The sequence below is a fragment of the Oncorhynchus tshawytscha genome, linkage group LG02 (genome assembly GCF_018296145.1).
Source record: "Oncorhynchus tshawytscha isolate Ot180627B linkage group LG02, Otsh_v2.0, whole genome shotgun sequence".
NCBI lineage: Eukaryota > Metazoa > Chordata > Actinopteri > Salmoniformes > Salmonidae > Oncorhynchus > Oncorhynchus tshawytscha.
The window spans coordinates 51,064,072-51,083,560 of NC_056430.1; the positions used below are offsets into that span (position 1 = coordinate 51,064,072).

At 45.5% G+C, this 19,489-nt stretch overlaps 1 protein-coding gene across 2 annotated transcripts in view; it reads right to left on the reverse strand.

Moving 5' to 3' along the window:
* Positions 1–3,138: 3,138 nt before the first annotated feature.
* plxnb1b (plexin b1b) overlaps positions 3,139–19,489 on the reverse strand; it is a 117,615-nt gene continuing 101,264 nt past the window's right edge. For both annotated transcript variants that reach the window (XM_042300590.1, XM_042300589.1), the window contains 22 exons: positions 18,586–18,752; positions 17,286–17,437; positions 16,959–17,201; positions 16,639–16,815; positions 16,236–16,464; positions 14,577–14,822; positions 14,011–14,196; positions 12,154–12,302; positions 11,873–11,973; positions 10,106–10,323; positions 9,594–9,772; positions 9,403–9,469; positions 8,730–8,876; positions 7,873–8,038; positions 7,610–7,713; positions 7,281–7,365; positions 6,821–6,987; positions 6,541–6,701; positions 4,812–4,959; positions 4,543–4,683; positions 4,157–4,231; positions 3,139–3,763 (listed from right to left, as the gene is read on the reverse strand). In XM_042300590.1, coding sequence (XP_042156524.1) covers positions 3,659–3,763; positions 4,157–4,231; positions 4,543–4,683; positions 4,812–4,959; positions 6,541–6,701; positions 6,821–6,987; positions 7,281–7,365; positions 7,610–7,713; positions 7,873–8,038; positions 8,730–8,876; positions 9,403–9,469; positions 9,594–9,772; positions 10,106–10,323; positions 11,873–11,973; positions 12,154–12,302; positions 14,011–14,196; positions 14,577–14,822; positions 16,236–16,464; positions 16,639–16,815; positions 16,959–17,201; positions 17,286–17,437; positions 18,586–18,752 — 3,413 coding nt within the window. In that variant the 3' untranslated portion in view covers positions 3,139–3,658. The remainder of the gene's footprint in view (positions 3,764–4,156; positions 4,232–4,542; positions 4,684–4,811; positions 4,960–6,540; positions 6,702–6,820; positions 6,988–7,280; positions 7,366–7,609; positions 7,714–7,872; positions 8,039–8,729; positions 8,877–9,402; positions 9,470–9,593; positions 9,773–10,105; positions 10,324–11,872; positions 11,974–12,153; positions 12,303–14,010; positions 14,197–14,576; positions 14,823–16,235; positions 16,465–16,638; positions 16,816–16,958; positions 17,202–17,285; positions 17,438–18,585; positions 18,753–19,489) is intronic.

A 19,489-nucleotide genomic window follows, 5' to 3' on the forward strand; every position in this document is an offset into this window, starting at 1 on the left:
GTTAAATGATATGCCGACTCATTGCTATATCATATGAAGATATAGCCTACCAGGAAGGTGGTGTCAAACTTCATCCATAAATCAGTTAGGCTTATGTGTAGTTAACATTCATGCAACACCTGCAATTCATGTGATAACGTTGTTGCTTGGTACGTAGCTTTACCAAAGGATTTCATCCTAACTTCAACAAACTATTAAAGCTCTGTGGGACAGAATGAGAAGTCTAGGGATACGTCCCAAATGGTAGCGGATTCCCTTCATAACGCATTACTTTTGACCAAATCCGTATAATCCTAACCCTAAATGGGTGCCATTTGGGACGCAACCTAGCTTTAGAAAATAAATCTGTTGTGTAATAGAGAATGTCGAGGTGAGCAAATGAGGAATAACATAGCCCACGGGGAAACCATTAGAACTCATATCAGTAAAGTTCAGAAATGGCAAATAATGCTTTATAATCCTAATATCTGAATCAAACCTTGGAAAATATGACTAGGTCAAAGAATTTTCTGTGAAACTTCATGTACAGTAAATACAGCAGTTTACTTGTGTTAGAGCAGAAGTTCAACAAATATAGGAGCGGTTGCCATCTTGTGTTCAATAGAAGAACTGCACATATAAATGAGCGGTCTCCAATGTCAGATAAGTAGTCTACCTCACAACAGCACAAAGTGAAAAATCATGATTCAATAGAATTTTCTTGGTTGAAAACCAAAAAGGAATGTTAAAAATGTACAACATGGGAAGCTGTATGAACATTCACCGTAAAATACTGTCTGTGGGACACGTTTGAACTATATTAAATTCAAAAAGTTGAGATTTGTTTGTTTAAATCTCTGATCTTAGTGTCCCTCCAGTGACCGTTACCTTTTAGAAACATCAGAATAAACAGCGTTAAAAGCAACAAAAAGTCGAAGTAAACAAATTCATTCACACGGTCACCTATTTTCAGTACCTTTTGAAAGACTGCCTCTGCTTTCAGTACCGTTCTTTTAGTCCTGCAGTCTCGTCAGGACAGAGCTGTTCATTTCAACTCTTACAATAACATTTTCCTCCCGTTCCTATAACATAAAGACAAACAACGCACAGATGTGTATGGACGTGGGCGCTACCTGAAAAAGCGGAATGACAAATTACAGATTTTAAAAGACTGATTTAAAAACAAATTATAATAGCTGTCTCAAGAGTGAACTATGTGTGCGTGTGTGTGAAAGACACAATTTGACCTTGTGATTTGGACGGATATGGAAAAGCTACTGTTATGACATAAAGAGAGCCAGGGGGAGAGCACAATCTGGTTTACCAGAGCAGACAAAAAGTGATCACATTAAACTTTGCTTTCAATGAGAAAAAAGTTTCAATGAGATAAGAGGATAGCTTGAGTATTTAGTTGAGTAAAAGGAGGAAGAGAGTGCTGATCATTGATGAGACTCAAGACCCTTGAAACTACATCGTCACCAATTAATACCATTGTATAGGGTCGGTTTCCCAGTAATGTTTATGAAATGCTAAGAAAACATTTTTACTCCGCTGTGAAAAATTGTCTTGTCTTGAATGGGGGGGAAATCCAACCGGAATTCTGTCAATTGTGCACAAGAGAAAGGGAGGTATATACAAGTAATGCCCAGCATATATACAGTACCAGTTAAAAGTTTGGACACACCTACTCATTCAAGGGTTTTTATTTCTTTTCACTATTTTCTACATTGTAGAATAATAGTGAAGACATCAAAACTATGAAATAACACATATGGAATCATGTAGTAACCAAAAGTGTTAAAACAAATCAAAATATTTTACTTTTGAGATTCTTCAAAGTAGCCACCCTTTGCCTTGATGACAGCTCTGCACACTCTTGGCATTCTCTCAACCAGCTTCATGAGGTAGTCACCTGGAATGCATTTAAATTAACAGATGTGCCTTGATAAAAGTTAATTTGTGGAATTTCTTTCCTTTCTTAATGCATTTTATACAGCCTGACAGGATGCTCTCGATTGTGCATCTGTAAAACTGACAGATGCACAATCAAGAACATCCAGAACATCCAGTCGGGCTGTATCACAGCCTGGGATGGCAACTGCACCTCCTTCAACTACAAGGCCCTCCAGAGGGTGGTGTGGTCTGCACAACGCATCACCTATTCACTGGCCACTTTAGTAAATGGATTCTGATGACTCCAAAAACAGCCACTGTGTCTTTGTGAGACGCAGAGTAGGTGAACGGATTATCTCTGCATGTGTGGTTCCCACCATGAAGCATGGTTGAGGTGATGGTGCTTTGCTGATGACACTGTCTGTAATTTATTCAAGGCACACTTAACCAGTATGGCTACCACAGTATTCGGCAGCAATACGCCATCCCATCTGGTTTGCTCTTAGTGGGACTATCATTTGTTTTTCAACAGGACAATGACCCAAAACACACCTCCAGGCTGTATAAGGGCTATTTGACCAAGGAGAGTGATGGAGTGCTGCATCAGATCACCTGGCCTCCACAATCACCCGACCTCAACCCAGTTGAGATGGTTTGAGATGAGGTGGACCGCAGAGTGAAGGAAAAGCAGCCAACAAGTCCTCAGCATATGTGCGAACTCCTTCAAGACTGTAGGAAAAGCATTCCTCATTAAGCTGGCTGAGAGAATGCCAAGAGTGTGCAGAGCTGTCATCAAGGCAATGGGTGGCTACTTTGAAGAATCTACAATCAGAATTTCTTGATTTGATGTCTTCACTATTACTCTACATTGTAGAAAATTGTGAAAATAAAGAAAAACCCTTGAATGAGTAGGTGTGTCCAAACTTTTGACTGGTACTGTATATCTCAATTATATAAAACAATGGTGTCAGTGGGCAGGGCATGTAAACCAAAACAGTTTACCCTTGCACGCATGTACATTTAAAGAGGGAGATGGACAGACATACAACGCCACAAGCGCATGGGAAGTACCCTTTTCCATTTCATCCACCCAGTGTTTCCCATTGGGAAATGGCTTCACGTCATACCATCAAGCAAAACCGGTGAGTTCGTCTCTCTCTCTCTCTCTCTCTCTCTCTCTCTCTCTCTCTCTCTCTCTCTCTCTCTCTCTCTCTCTCTCTCTCTCTCTCTCTCTCTCTCTCTCTCTCTCTCTCTCTCTCTCTCTCTCTCTCTCTCTCTCTCTCTCTCTCTCTCTCTCTCTCTCTCTCTCTCTCTCTCTCTCTCTCTCTCTCTCGATACATATAACACGAAGTCTTTCATTGATTCATTCATATGAGACTACAGAGTTTTGACTTCAGCACGTTTCCATTGACACGTCACGTAATGTCCAGATAGCGTCCGGATAACATCCAGATCTCCCAAGCCCTTTCTTACAATTCTCCTACTTCCACAGAGAGTTCTAGAAGAGAGGCAGACGCAGATGCCACAACGTGGTCCAACTCAGGGCTGACGGGTGAATGGGTGGGACATACAAACAAAGGCTCCTGGTCTGTATGTCTCCCTTTCCCTCCTGCTTTTTTCCACAGTGGAGAGTGAGAGAAGGGTTTGTGTCCACCACCATCTCTAGAGGGCTTCATGTTTTGTTCCTCCCTCTGTGTTTCCCTCCCTCTAGTGGGTAACCTCACAGTGTGTGCGTCTCTTAATGTGGTCCCCCTCGCCGGCGTGGTCTCGGTCGGTGGTTCTGCTGTCACAAGTCGGTGACTTTGTTCTCCACGGCTGCAGCGACCTGCTGGAGCCGGTAGCCCAGCTGCATTTTCTGGGCCATGCTGTCCTCCTCTAGGGCCCCGATGATCTGAGAGAGGGAGGGGTGGAGAGAGAGAAAGGAATGAAGATAGATGGAGAATGGTGGAGTGTGATGGAGGATGGTGGAGTGATAGATGGATGGTGGAGTGATAGAGTGATAGATGGAGAGAGAGTGGGATGGAGAGAAAGAGAGGGATGGAGTGAGACAGAAAGAGAGGGAATGAGAGAGAAAGAGGGATGGAGAGAAAGAGAGGAGTGGAGTGAGAGAGGGGTGAAAGGAGGGAGAGGGATGAAAGGAGAGGGGGAGGGAAGGAGAGAGGGAGGGAAGGAGAGAGGGAGGGTGGGAAGGAGAGAGGGAGGAACACAAATCCTGTTTAGAGCAGGAGCAAGGTAAACCAAAGACAACTATGATTTGCAGACAAGCGATTGAATGAAAACTCACCTGGTCATAGTATTTGTTGATGTACTTGTACAACTCGTGCAGGGCGACAAGGTAATTCAACTCTCCTGAGTAATTCTGGTTGGGGGAAAAAACATATTTTCATGTCATTCCAAATAAAAAATAAGCACATCTTTTCAAAGATTAACTGAAGTTGAATTTAAAATGTGCTAATATAAAGTTCAATTAACGATAGCACAAAGAACAGCTGAAAGGGATAGTTAACTCAAACTGTCAGCAGTCAAGTTTTCAAGATGGAGCACTTTCAGTACAGAGCTAAAACTTTGATGGAAGATCACTTTTGCGAAGATCGCTTTTGGGTGAACTCTCCCTTTAAAAAGGAACAATACAGTGTTTACTGAACAAATAAACTGAAGTAAAAGACGCACCCTGGACAGCTCTGCTAGAGCTGAGTTCATCTCCTGATCACTGGCAGAGATGGTCTGTCTGATGTCAGCGTAGTACCTTTCCACCATCTGCTTGTAACGGGGGATGTCTCGGGCATACAGCAGTTTGTTGATTGGTGAATCCTGGAGAGAGACGGAGGGAAAGAGAGAGAGAGAACCAGTTTAGAGAAAAAATATCACATCCTCCAATAGTCCTCTCATCCCACCCTGTCCCTTGGTCCCGTCCCTCCCTCCCTATCTGTCTCTCTCACTCTGCCCAGCTTGTGCTCAGCGGTGGTGCAGGAGTCCATGAACGTCTGGGAGATGACCGTCAGCACAGCGTCCACGTGGTCCGAGGGCTGAACGTCAAAGATGAACTGGGGGTTCTTCACAATGTTGATCCAGAACCTCAGGGGCAAACTGGAGGCAGGGAACCAGCGTTACAGAACTGTTATTGCCATGTTCACATGTTACATATATATTTGTTTATTTGGATCCCCATGAGCTTTTACAGAAGCAGTAGCTACTCTATACAACAATATACAAACACAACAAAAAATAGTCTGTGTGAGTGTGTCTGTGTGTCCCCTCATAGTCCCGCCGTTCCATGAGATGTTTAATCCATTTTTTAAAAGGTCATTTTGATGTTTGCTTGAATACTTAGAGATGGGAGTTCCGTGCAATCATGGCTCTGTGTAGTACTGTGCATTGCGTGAATTCGTTTTGGACTCGGGGACTGTGAATATACCCCTGGTGGAATGTCTTGTGGGGTATATATGGGGTGTCTGAGCTGAATTTGATTTGATTATGCAGACAATCTGGAATTGTCATTACAGTGATATTTCTCATAACTAGGAGAAGCAGTTAGTATCTCGTCAACCCTCAACCGGGAAAGACTGGCATGCATATTGTTGATGTTCGTTCTGTATGTGCAGTTAAGGGCAAGGCGTGCTGCTCCGTTTTGAGCCAGCTGCAGCTTTGCTAGGTCTTTTTTTGCTGCACTTGATCATATTACCAGACAGTAATCAAGACGGGACAAGACCAGAGCCTGAACAACTAATACAATTGATTTTTGTGTAAAAACATATTTATAAACAGACATAGACCTAGGAGTGTAGATTCTTCAACTTGCTCAATGGTCACAACCTTTATGTACAACTCCAGCTGAGGTTTAGGTCTTAGAGAATGTTTTGAACCAAATACAATGTTTTTAGTTTTAGATGCATTTAAGACTAGTTTATTATTAAATCACCCATTCTGATACCCACTGGAATTTCAGTGAGCTCACTGGCTTTGGGTCATCCGCATACATAGTCATTCTAGCGTTGTGTAAGAACAGTGTCAAATCATTTATAAAAATAGAGAAGAGTGACGGCTCAAGGCAGCTGCCCTGTGGGACACCGCGCTGTATATTTCTGATGTTAGAGAAGCTTCTATTGAAGAACACTCTCTGGGTTCTATTGGATAAATAACTCTCCAACCATGTGATGTAAAGCCAAAGCAAGTGAGTTACTTCAATAACAATTTATTATTAATAACAAAGGCGGCACTGAAATCTAAAACTACAGCTCCAACTATCATCTTAATCATCTTAATTTTGCACGCCCAATTTTTCAGTTTTTGATTTGTTAAAAAAGTTTGAAATATCCAATAAATGTTGTTCCACTTCATGATTGTGTCCCACTTGTTGTTGATTCTTCACAAAAAAATACAGTTTTATATCTTTATGTTTGAAGCCTGAAATGTGGCAAATGGTCGCAAAGTTCAAGGGGGCCGAATACTTTCGCAAGGCACTGTATATATATAGATACATATATCACCAGACCACATACAAACATATACACACGTATGCACACACACAGATTCACAAAGACACACATGTTGATTTTCCAGATGTGGACGGCATCGGGATAAGTGTGTGTGCATATGCGTGTGATTGAATCTATGTGCGTACGTGAAATGTGTGTCTGCGTCTGCATCGGCGTGTGTGTGTGTGTGTACCTGTTGGTCTTCCAGATGTGAATGGTCTCGGGGTCAGTGATGGCGTGGTGTTGCGCCTGGTCGTCCAGCAGGTCAAAGAAGTACTTGACGGCCAGCGGAACGGGACGACTGGTAGACAGGATCACAGTGAACAGGTCGTCTACAAACTTCTGCAGAGTTCCCTGTGGAGGGAGGGAGATGGGGAAAAGGTGAGGGTTTGAAAGTGGGTGGAAGTGTGTGTGTCTACAGTATCTGGCTCTTCACCTGATTCTTAGTGTGTATGTGTGCATCCAGTATCTACCTTCATAGAGAGCAGGCGTGTGAGGTAGATCTCTGGTATAGCCTTGGCCCTCTCCCTCTCCCTCACGCTGCCCCGGCGGTGCTTGGGTAGCTCGGGCTCCTCACTGGCCTTGACCAGGTGCCACAGCCTCACCCCGCCCTCATCCGCGTCCTCCAGCATGGGCGTCTCTGAATGAGTTCGGGGGAGAGGAGAAAGGAGAAGGGTTGAGAAAGAACATTAGAAAGAATCAAATAAAAATGCTTATCTTGTATCTTTTATTCCTTGTCCACAAAAGTGAACATCGGAGTCAATGTTTCAGCCTAGTGGCCTTTCACAAGACGAGATACACGGACACTTATTCTACAGAAACTTAGTGGAAGAAACTGGACATATAGCTAGTTTGGCTGTGCACTGTAGAAGAACAACGAGACATTTCCCAGAGAGAGAGAGAGAGGGGAACTAAAATGCAAGCGGAACTCACTTTCCCCTGCTACATAGTCATGATTGTCGTGGTGGATGTGTTTGCTGTGGCGCGGGACCAAAGCCACTGTCGCACCATCTGGAACCTAACTCACAAAAATAACAACAACAACAACAACTGTTGTAAATCTCTCAAACGGTTAGTGTATGCACTATGAAGGCTTATGAAGGGTTAACGAAGTGATAGACCGTTACGTAAAGGCTTAGAAACATGAATGTTACATCTTAAAGCCATTATGAATGCTTTATAAAGGCTCTATAAATACTTTACGTGTTACAAACTCTGTATGAAGCGTTAGGAAGGCTCTATGAATGTGTGTGGGTGCAGACCTTGTAGTGTTGTAGTGTATTGAGGCGCTTCCAGTTGCCCTGGACAACAGATGTCAGGTCTTCATCAGACAGGATCAAATGACCAGCTACACCGGACCTCCACTCTGAAAGATAAAACACACACACACACTGTTAGACAGGGCTATAGACATAATTAAAATAGAACACTATATTATAGAACACTAAAATTATGTTAAAAGAGAGATAGAAAAGAGCTTGTGAGAGAGAGCGAGAGAGAGAGAGAGAGAGAGAGAGATTCTCACCCAGGTCTAGGGAGTCTGTGTGTGGCCGGTGGGAGAAGGAGGTGCCCTTGTAGACCTGGTCCAGGAGTTTCTCCTTCACCTGGGTGATGGTGTCTATGTCCAGCACCTTGGAGGGCAGCGGCTGGGTCTCGTTCACCCCCCCACCCTGCATCAACACGTTCAGGGTCTGGGAGAGGGGGAGGAAAGAGAGCGAGGATGAGCTTTCAAAATCACTCACAAATCACTTTCTTTGATGTATATATCATCTATTTATCTATCTCTGGCTTTTCACTGAAGAAAAAAAAAACTGTGTGTGTGGTTAGATTGCGTGGACATGTGTGCGCATGTGTTTGAGTGTGTGTCTGAACCCTTGAATGTGTGTGTGTGTCTGAACATGTTAGTGTCTTTGAGTCCATGTGAGTGTCTGAATCCCTGAGTGTGTGTCTGAAACCCTGTGTGTGTGTGTGTCTTTGAGTCTGTGTGAGTGTGTGTCTGAATCCCTGAGTGTGTGTCTGAAACCCTGTGTGTGTGTGTGTGTGTGTGTGTGTGTGTGTGTGAACCACTGAGTGTGTGTGTGTGTGTCTGAACCCCTGAGTGTGTGTGTGTCTGAACCCCTGAGTGTGTGTGTGTGTCTGAACATGTTTGTGTCTGAGTCCGTGTGAGTGTGTGTCTGAACCCCTGAGTGTGTGTGTGTCTGAACCCCTGAGTGTGTGTGTGTGTGTGTCTGAACCCCTGAGTGTGTGTGTGTCTGAACATGTTTGTGTCTGAGTCCGTGTGAGTGTGTGTCTGAACCCCTGAGTGTGTGTGTGTCTGAACATGTTTGTGTCTTTGAGTCCGTGTGAGTGTGTGTCTGAACCCCTGAGTGTGTGCATCCTCACCAGGGTCTTGTACTCCACGTCTTCTCGGAGCAGGCGGTTGTCGTTGAGCGTGTACTTTGCTTTTCCCGTCACCGCGTCCACCGGCCCCTTGTCCACCTGGTGCTTGATAGCCCTGAACAACATGTACAGGGACTCGCCTGCAGAGTCCTAGGGAGAAACAACAACAGTTAAACAACTAGCAAACCATGCTAACGATCAGGGAAACAATTAGCATCATGCTAACAATCACTGTCCTGGGAAAGACAAGGACACGGCATAGTGATTATGTTTACGCTAATAAATGCTAATGCTACAAGGTATTTTGACCCAGGTAAGATATAGATAAAGGCCCCGTTCGAATTCTTCTAAAGTGAATCCTTCCTTCCATGTGATCACGGATTAGAAATGAGTGGACAGGTGAAAGCCAATTTCTGTCCAATTGTGTCTCATCTGTGGTTACTTCAAGGAAGGGAGGAAGACGATTCACAACAATGCACTTCTAAAGAACGGGGCCATCATTTCTGTCCAATTGGCTGCGTTTACACAGGCAGCCCAATTTGCGCAATTATTGGCAAAAGATCTCATCTGTCATAAAACCAATTAGTGGCAAAGAAAATATGAATGGGGCTGCCTGTGGAATGGGGCCGTCATTTCCTCCTCTTTGTGTGACAGTAATTCATGTGGGCCGACTCACCCTGAGGAAAGCATAAAGGCAGATGGACATCCAGTTGGTCAGAAGCTTCTCCACCACTGTCTCCGTTCTGCAAAATGACGCAATGTTAAAAATCAGTTACAGGTCGATGGAGCACACACACACACACACACACACACACACACACACAATCCCACCCCACCCCCTGACCCACACACCTCTTCCTATCTTACCTTCGCAGCATGAGTTTTGGGTTCTTGGCCACGTACTGCTCCACTAGATCATTGAGGAGGGTCTTGAGGATGTCGGTGAAGTACTCCAGTTTACCGTGCAGCGCCACTGTCAGGAGAGATGCCACGTAGGCCCGGTCCCGAGGCGAGAATGTCCGCTGGCTCTCCAGAGTATGGATGAACTAGGGGGAGGGATGGAGGAAGAGGGATGACAGAGTTAGGGGGGAAAAAAAGAAAAAGGGAGCAAGGGACCGCCAAATATCACCCATGAATACTCTCCCGTAATATTTCAACGAGGAGTCTGGTGTATTCAAGAAGAAGAGGATGGTTCTCTTATATAGCCATATACTACACAATTAAAATCATGGCCTAAGTCTTTCTAGGTCAGCTACCAATGTTCTTCATCGCGGTCATTGCACCTTGCCTGCTTTCCTCCAAAACCACTTGTCTTAAACAAACTTTCACAAGTCCACTAACGTGGTAAGAACTGCAAATCATCATCACTGTCCCCCTACCTTGGTGAGGAAGAGTTTGCTGTTGAGCAGGTTGGAGAGCTGCACCAGGCCCTGCTCCACCGTGGCCCGTCGACACTCCTGCACGTCCAGATCCCGCCGCAAGGGCGACTCGCGGTGGCCCGGGAAGAAAATCCGCTCGGCGTAGCGCCGGTAGTCCAGGAAGGGAATGCCTGAGCCCACCAGGTCACTGGACATGTCCATCATCTCCGTCATCAGGTCTGTGGGGGAGGGGGGTCAGGGGTTCAAAGGTTAAGAGAGTATGACCTTCCTTGCAACACATAAATGGTTGAGTGAAAGTCAGTGGAGAAAAAGGGCCCCTTAGAGAGTATAAAGAACTTTTGGCTTTTAAGCCAAAAGAGGTCACCTAAATGAAAAGATATATTGTCCAGATGTAATTTCTGGACAATATATCATTGGACAGAAAGGGTCACCGTCACCCCCCCCCATTTAGAGCTGGTATACCGTATTTGACCATGTACCGGTATTGATGCACGGAACGGTTTCGGGTTTTTACTTTACCTTCTATAACAGTATTGTAGTTGTTAAAGGTGATACGCCACTCCGGCGCGTGTAATGTCCATTTTTATAGTTTACTCCGTTTGCTACTCGAGTCATATCTCTCCCTCTTCTCCTGCATGATGCTTCCCCATACGCTTCACTACACTAAGCCCGGCCCCTGTCCCTCAAGTACTTGCCGTCCTCAAAGTGCTGCTCACTATATTCCAACTATAGCACTTGAATAATCACTCTATTTCCATGATTCCAACAGTTCACCAATTAATTAGGCCTCGATTTTTTGAAAATGCTCAACATAATTGTTGGTTGAAGTTGGATTGAACAATAAAACAAATCAGAATGAATAAAGCCCCGTTGAAAAATAATAATTGATGTGTTTCCACCCTAGGGGTCATGAACTACTCATAAAGCATATTTAGAACATTTATTGTCCAAAATACTGTGAAATACCTTCATAAATGTGAAAAATATCTTGATGACATTTTGGCCATATCGCCAAGATTCCACACTTTGTTGTGGACAACAACGTTTTTTTTCTGTCACTTCCTCTCACCCTCTCTCGCTCTGTCTCTCTCGCTCTGTCTCTCTCGCTCTGTCTCTCACCCTCTCTCGCTCTGTCTCTCACCCTCTCTCGCTCTGTCTCTCACCCTCTCTCGCTCTGTCTCTCACCCTCTCTCGCTCTGTCTCTCACCCTCTCTCGCTCTGTCTCTCACCCTCTCTCTGTCTCTCGCTCTGTCTCTCACCCTCTCTCGCTCTGTCTCTCACCCTCTCTCGCTCTGTCTCTCACCCTCTCTCGCTCTGTCTCTCACCCTCTCTCGCTCTGTCTCTCACCCTCTCTCGCTCTGTCTCTCACCCTCTCTCGCTCTGTCTCTCACCCTCTCTCGCTCTGTCTCTCACCCTCTCTTGCTCTGTCTCTCACCCTCTCTCGCTCTGTCTCTCACCCTCTCTCGCTCTGTCTCTCTCGCTCTGTCTCTCACCCTCTCTCGCTCTGTCTCTCACCCTCTCTCGCTCTGTCTCTCACCCTCTCTCGCTCTGTCTCTCTCGCTCTGTCTCTCACCCTCTCTCGCTCTGTCTCTCACCCTCTCTCGCTCTGTCTACCACCCTCTCTCGCTCTGTCTCTCACCCTCTCTCGCTCTGTCTCTCACCCTCTCTCGCTCTGTCTCTCACCCTCTCTCGCTCTGTCTCTCACCCTCTCTCGCTCTGTCTCTCTCCCTCTAACGCTGTGTGTTAGTTATAGTGTTAGGGTCTGACCTGTGAACTCTTTCTTGCACCGGTCTCTCACGCTGGTCTCCAGGTTCTCCAACTGGATCTGTACTTTCTTGTAGTCCCTCAGAGCCTGCTTACTCTTCCTCCTGACAGACAGACAGACAAACAAACAAACAAACAAACAAAGCGAGAGAGAGCACACACACACACACATACATACAGACACACATTAGAATTACACTCATAGCTCAAATCACAAAAAGTTAATGTAAACAAATGCAAATGCTTGCACCCACATACCCCTACCCCACCTCACGCACACGTACCTGTAGATGAGGACTATGATGAGGACGATGAGGGCTACAATGGAGGCCCCCACGCCCACCCCTATCTGGGCCTCGAGGGGGAAGGTGGACAGGCTGAGGGTGTCATACTGCACCCGGCCCAGGGAGAAGTTCAGGTTGCCCATGTGGACCTGGAAAACACACACACACATCAGCTATGGAGCGACACTGAACAAAAATATAAATGCAACAATTTCAAAAGATTTTACTGAGTTACAGTTCACTCTTCTTCAATGGCTTTGTGAAGTTGCTGGTTATTGGCAGGAACTGGAACATGCTGTTGTATAAGTCGCTCCAGAGCATCCCAAACATGCTCAATGGGGTGACATGTCTGGTGAGTATGCAGGCCATGGAAGAACTGGATATTTACAGCTTCCAGGAATTGTGTACAGATCTTTGCGACATGGGGCCGTGCATTAATATGCTGAAACATAAGGTGATGGTGGAGGATGAATGGCACAACAACGGGCCTCAGGATCTCATCACGGTGTCTCTGTGCATTCCAATTGCCATCGATAAAATACAATTGAGTTCGTAGCTTATGCCTGCCCATACCACAACCCCACCGCCACCATGGGGCACTCAGTTCACAACTTTGACATCAGCAAACTGCTCGCCCACACAACGCCATACACGCTGTCAGCCATCTACCCAGTACAGTTGAAACTGTGATTAATCTGTGAAGAGCACACTTATCTCCAGCATGCCAGTGGCCATCAAAGGTGAGCATTTGCCCATTGAAGTCGGTTACGACGCCGAACTGCAAACAGGTCAAGACCCTAGTGAGGATGACGAGCACGCAGATGAGCTTCCCTGAGAGGGTTTCTGACAGTTTGTGCAGAAATTCATTGGTTGTGCAAACCCACAGTTTCATGTGCTGTCCTAGTGGCCGGTCTCAGACAATCAAGCAGGTGAAGAAGCTGGATGTGGAGGACCTGGGCTGGCGTGGTTACACGTGGTCTGCTGTTGTGAGGCCGGTTGGATGTACTAACAAATTCTCTAAAACAACTTTGGAGGCAGCTTAAGGTAGATAAATTAACATTAAATTCTCTGGCAACAGCTCTGGTGGACCTTCTTGCAGTCAGCATGCCAACTGCATGCTCCCTCAAAACTGGAGACAACTGTGTCATTGTGTTGTGACATTCTGGAGTGGCTATTTATTGTCTCCAGCACAAGGTGCACCTGTGTAATGATCATGCTGTTTAATCAGCTTCTTGATATGCCACACCTGTCAGGTGGATGGGTTATCTTGGCAAAGGATAAATGCTCACTAACAAGGATATAAATACATTTGTGCACCAAATCTGAGCGAAATGAGCTTGGACATTTTCTGGGATGTTCTATTTCAGCTCATGAAACACGGGAGCAAAACTTTACATGTTGCGTTTATATTTCTGTTCCATATAGAACGTGTACAAGCTGGGGCAGTTAGTTTGCCTCTAATGGGGTTAGGAAGTCTAATTTAGACTACTGAGATGCACCCTTGTGTGTCAACCTTTGTCTGATTCACACTAGAGGGACAAACCGAGCCAAGTGGAACTGTACTGGGCTGGCCTGGTTACACATGCATCCGCCAAAGTTGATGAAACCATGTTGGAAAAGACAGAGTGAAAATAATCCAAGCCAGCACACTACAGTTTTGGTCAGCACAGTAGTGTGAAAAGAGCATTAGTGTGTTGTAATTGACTCTCTTATCGATCTTGTGTATTGAAATGTGTTTTGGGGAAATGTCAGTCTTCGGGACAATGCGTTTTGAAACGTGTGATCATCTGTCTGTTTGGAACAAAAGTGTGCCTAGGAATGGAAACGGCAGTAGTGGAGCACATAAGGTGGACTTGCAGTGAACTCGGGCAGCGTGTCGGCGCCCTCGCGCTTCCTGCCGCCGTTGGGGGGTCCCGGGACGGGCTGCTGGGGCGGGGGCTCGCAGTACAGGTGGTTCCTGGTGAGGGTCTTCACAGCACACACACCCTCCCCCACCAGTACCACCACCTCCTCCTTGGAGATGGCCAGGTCCAAGTTCTCACCCTATGGGGGGAGAAGATATTACCACGTTGAGCATCGCGCTTGAATCAAGACTTGTGCATTCCTAGCCTCATCTTTGGAATATTCCTCTATTTTCCCCCATCTCTCATAGGAGTCTAGCCTTCTCCTAAACTCCAGCCAGGGGGACAGAATGAAAGTTTTATTTCTGACTTCCAGGAGACTTCTCTCTCAAGACCAGTTGAGTGGAAAGTAATAAAACAATAAGAATCTTTACATTCTATACCTTTGCCTTGGATTTATAGTACTAGCTAGCAGATAATGCTAACCTTCAGCTGTCAACTGTACATGCTGTTAGCCTGAAAGCTGTCTAGCCTCCCACAGCTAATTTCACAAGTTGAGAGTAGGTAGCGGCTAATGCTAACCTCCAGCTGAATGAAGCTTCCTGGGTTGTAGCGGTAGGGCTTGAGGGGCTCCTGCTGGTTGAGCGGGTGCAGCACAGGGTTGGGCTCGTAGCTGAAGGCCCCCTGGGGGCTGACGGCACCGAACGGGAAGCGCAGGTTGTCCAGGAGGAAGGCCACATCAACCCGCGAGCCCCACACCGAGGGCCCCACCGCCGGGCTCCGACACAGGATCAGACTGGAGGAGTTCACCTCGCAGCGCTCTATGTACTGAGGGGGTAACGCGTTTACAGTAATCAGATTACTTTAATGAGTAAAAGAGTACTATAACAAGGGACTTTAAAAATATTGTAATATTATTACAGGTACTTTTTTAAGTAACACGTGTGCTACCTTTATGTAAACTCTAAGAAAATATTTCCCCACCGGGGGCGTGGTGCTTCCATAATCCATGATCTCAACTTGTATCCCCATTTAGTTTTCGAGCGAGCAGAGAAAGCTTGTTTGGAGAATTGTCATGACAGCTGGCCATAAAAATGGATAGAGGGCACACCTCTGATTGCCATCGATCCCTTCTGTAATAGGAGCACAAGTATCTTGGCTTCACCACCTAGTGGCAAGTGTGCCGTCTAGCTACCCAACGGTCGCACTGGAAGGAAAAGAAAATCTGTACAGAGGTTAAGCTTCTATTAGGTTTGGCTGTGCGACCTATCATCCATTTCATAGGATGACATAAGTTTTGACTAAAGGGATTTTCTCTTTATAGTGAAAAAATGAAAAAAAATTAAGATTCCCACCGGAACTTCTGACGGCAGACCCTCTGAAAACAATTTCCCATTTCCAAATGATCCACAATCATGAAATGATTCAGCAAATTACTACTCATTTTGTATTCATTTACATGATCATCGCGCATTCCATAGACACAGGCTTTACATTTCTCGATCAGTGCGCTGGCACATATTGTACGGCTGCAGTGTTGTGGATTAGGCCATCAATTGGGACAACTTGTTTTCTATCAAACTAAAAGAGGGTACATGGAATTATTGATGGTTGACAGGTAGAAAGGTAAGCCGTCCCCCCCCCCCCTTGCCTCGTAAAATGGAGGAATACAACAGTGCTTAGCCTACATTTCACGTGTGCATAAAAGATTGTCTTGTGTCACGGAGGGGCCATGCTATGGGTGTGTCCTAGTTCGTATGATATGTACCGCAAATGTTCTGCAAAATTCGGACATAAACGCAGCAATGAATCAATCAGGCTTACACCATTTAGGAAATCAACGTTTTGACCAAGATGCTTCTGATTGGGTTGAAGATTAGAAGACGTTAGTAGCCTATCTTTGGTAGAGCGTGTGTGGCTCGCCTCGCTATTTCCGACAGTCAAATAAACATTGAGGTTTTCAGATTGTGTTTCATACAAAGTAATATTGTAACATAAGTTACTTCCCCCCCATGTAACAAGTAATATGTGATACTACCTTTTCATGTAAATCCCAACACTGCCCAGGATAGAGGGCAGAGGGGGAGGGAGAGGTGCAGGAGGGGGAGAGGGACGGGAGAGCGATAGGGATTTCCTTGAGTGAGGAACGCCTGACACAGTCAGAACGTTATTCCTTTGAGTAGAGTTTCAGCTACGAATACCATAAAGATGACAACACACACCCTCTCCCTATCCACACACCTGTTTTATGGAGCATAGGGGGTCGCCGGGGCAATGGGGCTCCGGGACGATCCTGCGATGCCTCAACAGCAGCACCTTGTCCTCAGTCTCTTCCTCCCTTTCGCCTCCATTCCTCCTCCTCCTTCTCTTCCTCTGGCCGATGGACTCATAGGGGGACAGGGTCACCAACATCCTAGGTTCCTGCACCACATCCAGGTTATGACCAGACACGAAGACCAGACGACCACCGCTACAGAGAGAGAGAGAGGGGAAATATTGAGTGTCTCCAAGTGTTTCAGTCTAGCTGACGAGATCTAAGGGTCTTTGCCCCTACTTCTAACTATATGGTCATACCCAATTCTAGGTTTCTGAAATACACAGTTTCGGTGTAGGAGTGGTGCCAAACACACACACACACACACACCTGAGGAAGCTCTTGGCGGGCGCGGCCTGGGTGATGTTGGGGTTGGGGGTGTAGCGGTAGGCCGACTCGTGGAGGTGGCGCTGGCTTTCGCCATAGCGAAGCGTCACGCGGTGCTCTCCCGTCCCATTGCTGCTGCCCGTCACACACACCACACTGCCCTCCTGGACCTCCGACGAACTGGGGGGGGAGGAGAGGAGGGTAGTTGAGAACCGAGAAGTTGTACAATACGGCAAATAGGATCATGTATCAATGGCTCTGTGTGTATGTGTGTGTGTGTGTGTGTGTGTGTGTGTGTGTGTGTGTTTTTCATAATCACTCACATGACACAGGGCACTCCTCCCACAGTGACAGTGATGTCAGAGGGGCGTCCCGTGAGCAGGTTCCTCCCAGTGATGGTAAGGGATGATCCTCCCGCCATGGGACCCCTCTGGGGGGACACCTCCATCACAAAGGGGTCCTGGTAACTGAACCTCTGGCTGGAGAGGCCAAACTCTCCCCCACTCACTTCTACTGACACCTGGCCCATCTTCTCTCCCCCGCTGGCTTCAGTCTTACACACGATCCTACAGAAAACACACACACAGATTGAAGACGACGCATCCTAGAACTAGTCATCTCACACACACTCTCTCATTCACAGTCCTTACCTGGAGGACACCTCATAGAGGTGGGGGATGACAGAACAAGAAACCCCGGCCACACTGACAGAGTGGAGAATGTCCTCAGCCTTCTGGCCCAGGTTGGACCCTGAGATGGTCACCACCGTTCCCCCCTCCACCAGACCTGACAGGGGCTCGATCTAACAAACATATCCTCCAACATAAGCCTCAACAGTATTAAGACATCTATATATATTACACATCTCTATATATATATTACTCATGTCTCTATATTTTACTCATGTCTCTATATATATTACTCATGTTTCTATATATATTACTCATGTCTCTATATATATTACTCATGTCTCTATATATATTACTCATGTCTCTATATATTTTACTCATGTCTCTATATATTTTACTCATGTCTCTTTATATTTTACTCATGTCTCTATATACACTGCTCAAAAAAATAAAGGGAACACTTAAACAACACAATGTAACTCCAAGTCAATCACAGGAGATCCCTCAGGAGACCATCCGCCACCTCATCAGGAGCATGCCCAGGCGTTGTAGGGAGGTCATACAGGCACGTGGAGGCCAAACACACTACTGAGCCTCATTTTGACTTGTTTTAAGGACATTACATCAAAGTTGGATCAGCTTGTAGTGTGGTTTTCCACTTTAATTTTGAGTGTGACTCCAAATCCAGACCTCCATGGGTTGATAAATTTGATTTCCATTGATCATTTTTGTGTGATTTTGTTGGCAGCACATTCAACTATGTAAAGAAAAAAGTATTTAATAAGAATATTTCATTCATTCAGATCTAGGATGTGTTATTTTAGTGTTCCCTTTATTTTTTTGAGCAGTGTATTTTACTCATGTCTCTTTATTTTACTCATGTCTCTATATTTTACTCATGTCTGTATATATATTACTCATGTCTCTATATTTTACTCATGTCTCTATATTTTACTCATGTCTTTATATTTTACTCATGTCTGTATATATATTACTCACGTCTCTATATTTTACTCACGTCTCTATATTTTACTCACGTCTCTATATTTTACTCACGTCTCTATACTTTACTCATGTCTCTATAGGACTATAAAATATTATAGTGACGATAAACTGAGCAAATTGTAAAAAACTAAGAAAACTAGTTAGTCCAGAAGTCGACATCAGCTATATCACATCTGACTTATCTTTGACAGCGCTTGATGAGCTAAAATGACAGGAGGATTCAAGTTCAAGTGTTAAAACGTGTCATTAAGTGTAAATCAATGAGCAACAATAAGTCCTGAGCATTGAACTCTTGACAAGGGGGGAGAATTCTTACGGCATGAATGACGGGGGCGGGGCAGGTCTGTTCGATAGGCTCGCTGCAGGAGTCTCCGTAGAGACAGGTGGACTGGCCCCCTCCGCACCACACACAGCCGTACTTCTGGTCCGCTGTGTGACACCGGCTACAGTCTGAACGCCCCACTGAACAGTTGTACAGAGTCACTGGGAGGGAGAGAGAGGCAAACTATAGTCAACACACTAAACTACACAGTTGAGTTGAAATGAGTCTCTGTAGGAGAGTTGTAGAGTGCTGAGGGAAAAAATATACATGTTGAGTGTGCAGTTATACAGAGTCAGTGCGAGGAACAGCGAGAGAGAGAGTTATACAGATTGTGTGAGAGAGTTTACAGTGTGTTGAATGAGTTTAGAGTTGGGGTTGATGGAGTGTCTGTGAGAGTTTACAGTGTGTTGAATGGGTTTAGAGTTGGAGTTGATGGAGTGTCTGTGAGAGTTTACAGTGTGTTGAATGAGTTTAGAGTTGGAGTTGATGGAGTGTCTGTGAGGGAAAGATGTTAGAGAGTGAGTGGAAGAGGAATACAGTCACTGGGGGAGAGAGTGTGTGTCCGTGAGTGCGCGCGGTTGCATGCGTATGTGTGTGTGTGTGTGTGTGTGTGTGTGTGTGTGTGTGTGTGTGTGTGTGTGTGTGTGTGTGTGTGTGTGTGTGTGTGTGCGCGTGTGTGTGTGTGTGTGTGTGTGTGTGTGTGTGTGTGTGTGTAAAAATAGAAGACACGGCGTGATAAAAAACATCACACGACCACACTCCTGCTACCAGGTCTCTCTGGACCACGTATGCTTGATACAGAAGTGAAATAGAAAAACATGTTAAAAAATATAAATTGTTATGGCTGAGAGCAACAACAGCTGTCTGGGCTGGCGGCAGGTGTTCCTCAGTGCTCTAA